Source organism: Prunus mume, linkage group LG4 (assembly GCF_029339155.1).
Source record: "Prunus mume cultivar Tortuosa linkage group LG4, ASM2933915v1, whole genome shotgun sequence".
In the NCBI taxonomy this organism is placed as follows: Eukaryota; Viridiplantae; Streptophyta; class Magnoliopsida; order Rosales; family Rosaceae; genus Prunus; species Prunus mume.
The window spans coordinates 23,121,130-23,128,296 of NC_142701.1; the positions used below are offsets into that span (position 1 = coordinate 23,121,130).

General features: G+C 34.8%; 1 protein-coding gene across 1 annotated transcript; it reads right to left on the bottom strand.

The window, feature by feature from the left end:
- Positions 1–3,335: 3,335 nt before the first annotated feature.
- LOC103329157 (inositol diphosphatase DSP4-like) lies at positions 3,336–6,255 on the bottom strand. Its single transcript, XM_008231587.2, has 5 exons — positions 5,756–6,255; positions 5,513–5,606; positions 4,001–4,058; positions 3,861–3,904; positions 3,336–3,751 (listed from the first exon to the last, which is right to left on the bottom strand). Exons 1-5 carry the CDS (start codon positions 6,010–6,012, stop codon positions 3,566–3,568), a joined length of 639 nt encoding a protein of 212 aa, XP_008229809.2. The 5' UTR covers positions 6,013–6,255; the 3' UTR covers positions 3,336–3,565.
- Between the last annotated feature and the right edge of the window lie 912 nt (positions 6,256–7,167).

Below are 7,167 nucleotides of genomic sequence, written 5' to 3' on the forward strand. Positions count from 1 at the left end.
TTTCTCTGGCCTTTTGTGGCCTCTATAGGGTTACTATATTTACATATTTGTATTACCCCATTGTGGGCATTTGCATTCGCCCTTGTGACTGATGGTTTTTATGCCTAATTTATGTATACAATTATCCCTTCTCTCAAAAAAATTTACGAGGATTCGAACTTGAATGCAGAGTGAGGAGCATATCCACTCTAACTTAACTTTTCTAAGTCGAGGTCTGCAATGTTAGCACCTCTTAAGACCATCTATAAGCCAAGGGTTGGAAACTCAAATTTTGAGTTTTGTGTCCAAAATCCGTCTCCAACCCATGTATTTTAGGGGGTGGAATTTTGAGAATGGTGGAATTCCAGGCGGAATTCTAATATGGGTTTTGCCTGGACTAATAATTTTGTGTGGAGCACAACCCATAATACACAGCCCACGTGAAGAGGAAAAGGGAGCGGGCCGCGCATGACAGAAAGCTAACTACTCTCCATTTGCTTCCGCGTGACACGTGGGAGCACATGGTGAATGAATCGTTGGAATCTAACGACCCCATTTGAAAGATTAAGTTATTTTGTTTTTTCTAATGCAACGACTATATCAGCATATCAACGGCCATGATAAGTTTAGGCAATCTCAACGGTAAAATTTCATTACAACCAGCTGAAATTTAAATCCAATGGTCAAAATAATTTTTATAATTAATCTAAATCAGATCCAACCCCAAAACTCATCCCAAACTCTATAAATAGTCATTCATTTATTAAATAATCCACCCAAAATAATTTTTTTTCTTTTTTCCCTTTGTTATATTTGTTCATTCTCTTCTCTTTTCATTATTGTTGAGAATGACCCCAAAACCCTAAAGATGTGTGAATTGGAAACCACAAAAAGATGAGGCATTGTGCAAATTAGTGGGTTTCTGTCTCTAAAGATGGTGTTATTGGCACTAATGAATCAAACGACTCATTTTAGTTGCGTGTGTACCACAAGTTTTTGGAAAATGATCTGACTATGGCTGGAGCCGAGATGCGAACACCCCAAAGGCCAGTGCAAGGCATTTGAGTGGCTCCTATCTTGAAGATGTGGTGAGTACCCATTTTATTCAACGCTTAAATTTATAATTCTAATTCTTTTCAATTATTAACTTGCTTTTTATTTTATTTCGTGCATAGGATATGCATGCAAAAAAACTTTTCTTGATGATAATAAGCCTCCGAATAGGTCTTTCAAGTTGTATCTTGCTTGGCAAATCCTAAAAGATTGCCCAAAGTAGAACGAGCTATGTGAATCTCCCACACAAACATTCAGAGATTCTTCTCATAGTGGCAATACAATCAAGTTGGGGGAAGATGAGGATGATGTGGTCATGCCCACTCCAAGGGCACTCGAACGAGATAAATAGAAGGATGAAAAAAAAAAAAAAAAAAGGGAAAGGTGTTGAAGGTTATCTCAACCAAAGAAATTTTGTATAGCATTTTCACGTGAATTCATTATAAGAAGGAAAATGAGATTGAAGGAGATTGTGTATTCAATTGGGTAGAATAACACTTCTTAAATAGACAAAAGGATAAAATGAAGGTGATAGGAAATCATGATAAGATATAAAAGGGATAAGTAGGAAGAGAGGAAATAATGACAACATGACAAAACGAGATGACCTATATATATGATCATAATTGAATGAAGATAGGAAAAGATTGGGAAAGTTAAGGAAATCCAATAAAGTGAGATGGATAAAGATGAGCAATAGTTCAGAACATTATTGAAACAGGACAATATGAGATTGGAAAGAGTTTAGAAAATAATTAAATGAAGATAGGAAAAGATAGGGAAAGAGAAGGGAATCCAATAAAGTGAGATGGACAAAGATGAGCAATGGTTCATAACATGATTGAAACAAGACCATAGGAGATGCGAAATGGTTCAGAAAATAATTAAAGAAGACAAGTGAAGGTAGGCAAGAGTTCAAAACATTATTGAAGAAAGATAAACGAATTTAATGAAGTAAAAGTAAAAAAAAAAGAGCAATATACCCATCCATTTGCCTATAAATATCTACCTCCATATGCAACATAATCAATCATACCAATGGAACCTAACATCTGATTGGTGATGGCCCTATCCTAAGTGCAATCCACTTTCACCTCCTGTAATAATCAAGAAATGCATTGAACAAGTATTCCTAGAGTCCGACTTCACTCAAAGTTCATAAATCCAAGCCGAGAAGTTATATCAAAAGACCAACACCAAGATCATCAAAGGGAAATTTGTAGTTCGTAAATGTGGCAATGACACAATTCATTTAATACTATAACAATATAAAGAAAAAAATGGAAGATAATTATGATAATGGCTTCAAAGAAGGGTTCAAATTATTCTCGGCATACACAAAAGTAGCTATTGCAAGGGCTATGAATTAGGATGATGTAGATGTTGTGACCGCATTGCAACTAACCAAATAAGTCATGTTCCATTGTTTTTAATATAAGTTGTGTGCTACTTGCTTTTCTTTCGAAGTCCATGAAATAAAATGTTGTTGTGCTTGTTTTTATTTTCAAGTGAAATTATATTATATTTTAGAATTTTAATTTTTTTTAGGTTAAGATGTTCATAAAATTAAATTGAAACAAAAATAATTTTAAGAAAAATTAACGATAACAAGAATTAGGAGTTGATTATTCTTAAACAATTAAATTTTGAGTCCTAAAAATACATGAATAGTTGTATTTTGAAGAATTGAAATTTGAATTTAGACCCGGTTCAGGGTGGTCTAAAAGAAACACAAAAGTGCTTCTTTGACCGTCAAAAGTGAACCAAACACTGAACACCCAAAAAGCGTTGTGGCGCTATCAAAAGTATCACTTCCAAGACATTACGCAGTAAACGACGGTTTGCTTAATTTGGAAAAGCACGAATTTACAGTACTACCATACGCCTGAACTGAACCTTCCCTCAAGCATTTTTATTTTGATCATCAATCTTTTTCACTCTGCTCGAATATACAGCTTTCCATGTACTATTGATATCTTAGTTACATTTGCACTGTATTTTACTTTTCAATAAAATACAAATACAATATTAATACTGATTTTTTTTTTTTAAGAATTCCAATTCTGGACCCCACAACTAATTATGACGGAATTAGATCAACTCTCAAATTCTGAGTCACCCCCAGACTCCAGTACAAGATTCATGGACCATCTTGATTTGCAAGCCAAGAGTCAAGACGTTTTCGGCATCAGCTTAGTAATTTAATGAAAATAAAAGTGAAAGGAGAACTAAAAATAATTATAAAAAAAAATTTGGGAAAAGAAGGAGAGAGGGTGGGGTGAGATGTGAGGAAAAAAAGGTACTAACACTCAAAGCACATAAAGTGAGATTATATATACTTATATAGGCTGCTTATTATTTATGAATAAGGAAAAAAAAGAAGAATTAAATTCCTTTTCCGCTGAAATGCATACCAGGAACTCATCATCACCTTTTCCTATTTATTCCGACAAAGTAGAAAGGACCTAGGAATAGGATTCTCTTCTTTGACCAAAAGAAGACGCAAAAGCCATTCAATAATACTTGGCTGATTTTACCTCTTTGAACATGAAAATGGCATCGGTAGATGCTTCAAGCTAGAAACATCAAACATCTCCATGAACCTCTGATCTGCAACTCTGGCTTTCGCAGCTGCAAACCGCTGGTATTCATCAAAAACAGATGTCAGGCACCACCTCTGCAATTTTCTCAAGCATCCCACGAGACAACCAGTCCGATGCTGAAAATACGATCAAAGAAGTTAGCAGCCAATAACAACTTAAAAACTGTCACGGATTATTCGAAATCCGGCAATGAATCTATAAGAGATCAATCAATGGTGCACATACCTTCCCTCGTTTACAATGAATTAGGACAGGATGATTCCTTACATCTGCATTGCAGAAAAGTAAATAAATGTAAGCATATAACAGTGCTGTAATTCTGGTCTCTATGAAACTAAGTGCAAAATGATTAATTTCTTGAGTACCAAGGACAACTTTTAGCGCTTCACGGATTGTATCCTCTGGGATGTTTACAAAAGGCTCCTGAATGCACAATGAAATTTTGAATATCAGGTTATAATTTTGAATATGAATTCATGTTCTAACTAGGAACTTGGTTCAACATTCATGCAATCAAGTAACTAAAGATGTACAACGACGAAGGATTCATGGACTCTATCATTGTTTACTATAAATAAATAAAAACTGATCCTGAATCTGTTTCATGATGACTAAAATTAAGATGCATCCACTAAAACTCAGACCAAAAAACGTTCAGATATGTAATTGTTAAAACTGATCCTAGACATTTGATAATACTATAACAATGATTCTAGATTGGAGCAAGACGGATGTAACGGTACCTATCAGTGTAACAACATTGGCAAGGACACAAACTCCTGAATGTGTAAAACAGTAAAAGCTTTACTTCAGACAATAATACTCAAAGTAGGATACTTGAATTTTAAAACAATTGGGATGAGACAAAATCTATTAAGTTTTTAAAGCTAGTTTCTGTCAAGCTTCTTCTGTCAAACTAACGAAATCAAGGGAACCTTGGCCGACAGTTCAGTGTCAATATTGAAATCAGACAGTATTAAAGAAATATACATCACTTGTTTCCAGCAAAACTCAAAACCAAAAAAGAACAATATAATTTAGATAAAATTCAAAACCAAAAAGGGTATTAAACAATAGAAAGAATAAACGCATGTGATCAATGTAGATCACAGAAACACAACGCATACATTATGTCTGAAACTGAAAGGAATCCATGAAACATTGTTTCTATATATATGACAGAAATCCTGGCCCTCTAGTTAGATATGCCAAGACAAGATAACTGCCATCCCATACAAAACCAAACCAACAATACCCCACAGAAATTTAAAAAATTCATTATTAACAAAATCATGTAGTTATCATATCATTGAACCTATCACGAAACAAAAACAAGGACGATCATAATAAATGAGCCATTATGACTCAACCACCAAAGCAACTTGATAAGGATTAAGGAGTGTTGATTAAGGATGAAGAATATATGTGGTATTTGATTCATTTATCGAGCCATATAGGTACAAGACTAAACCACTAGCTCTCTCACTGTTATTCAACATATGCATATATACAATCCCCTTCTATTGAGGGATCCCTCAATAGAAGCTCTCTGTATATATACATATATCTTAGCTAGCAAACAGTATTGATATTATTTATGATACGTGACCCAAATGTCAGGAAACGCAGAAGCCTCCAAACGTCTACTTCATTGGTAAATATATCCAACCGCACTTGCTTAACTCTTCGTATTACCAAAGTAATTTCTAAAAGATCACACTTTCATCAATTTCCTCCATTTCAAAATTTCAATTTGAATGTAAGCAGCACATAGTAGTCACCGGTTCACAAAAATCAACTTAAGCAGAAATTTTTTAACTCAGCTTAAAGAGACGATACTCAATCCAATGGAATTCAAAAAAGAAAAGTAGACATACCTTGTAGCCTTCAATCCCAAATTGAAAGAGCTTAATCCCATTGGACTTTAAAAACTCCACGTTCGCCTCTGGATACGGCTCTGGACACAGACATCTGCATACACACATGAACATAAATTAATCACATAAAAATATAATTCAAACACAAATTTTTTTAATTTTTTTTTAAATAATAATAATCAAAACAATATCAAACACTTATATATGAATCATGATGATGTTATTATATAAGTAATGGCTTACATGATGGAGCGGAGGCCTAGGGTTTGGAGGAAGGAGAAGTTGGCGGACTCCGGGAAGCCGGACCTGAAAATGCCGTTATCGACCATGGAGAAGTTGAGCGGCGGAATGAAGAGGTCGTCGGCGCAGTCGTCGGCGCCGGCGACTTGCTTCGCCGGAGAGAGCACAACGCCTCCGGCGACGACTTCGATAGTCCTGCACATCTCGGTCTCGGTCCCTTGATCCTGATGGTGATGATTAGGATTGAGCTCCAGTTTCATATCCAGCTTATAAAAGAAGAAGAAGGACAGACGAGGACAGAGAGAGCGTGGTATTTATAGAGAGAAAAAGTCGGGGGCTTGGCTTGGGGATCGCTTAGGATATTCCTATAGCCTTTGCTTTTGCTTCGGGCTGCGATTCTTCTTTTTATTTCATTTTTTGGTGACAGGCAGTTGAAAAAGGGGGGGCTTTCTCTCAGATAAGAGAGGAGAGAGAAAGGCAGGTGGCGCAGGTTGTTAAAATGTTAAGGAGCTGTGTGCGATTGCTTCCATGGTAACTGTATTTATAGAGGCAAAGTGAGAAAATTGTGTTTGGCATAATAAATCAATAAAAAAGAAATATAAACTGCGTGGATCTAGGTGAATAAAATCATGAAAAATAAATAAAATATTGAAGAAAATAAGATAAATGAGCGAAGCCAGAGCAGCGTGTTTCTTATTTGGACGCCACTTATGGAAAGGGCGCGTAACCATCTTAATTATGTTTTTACCAAAATAAGTCTTTTTTTTTTTTGGGTACCTATCCAAACAAAATCAACAATTGGATTAGATGAACTTTTTCTTTTTTTTCAATGTTAATGTAATGTGAGAAAACTTGTGTTGCGTATATCACATTTCTATGTATTAGTAATGCAATCAACAAATGTGATTTGAATATTTTTTATTACGTGAGTAACTTTGTTTATTGATAAACGTACACAAATGAAATTGGTCTCGTTGACGTAGAATAATTCTTGTTTAAGACGAATACATATGAGAACTTAAAGATGAATAATGCAAATGGAACATCATTCAAAGTAACATATAGAACAAGTATTCCATCCTTTTTAACTTCTCTTGAGGTCCCAACTAAAATTAGTTTTACTTGATCATCCATCCCCATTAGGCTATTTCCTTCTTAAATTATACCTGAAAAGCTCCAATCATGAATTAACCCACTTATTTAATAAAGACGATACTTGCTTTTTCCGGATACTAAGAGTATTGATAATGCTCCAAACTTGCAATCGATGGTCCAATGAGACGGACGTGTTAAATTGCACCATCAATGATCAATCACAACCTCACAAACTCACAATAATAAAATGGTTTTATAACTTTATATTATAATGAAACATTATATTAATTTAAATATCGTGCATATAGAAGTGAGAGAAG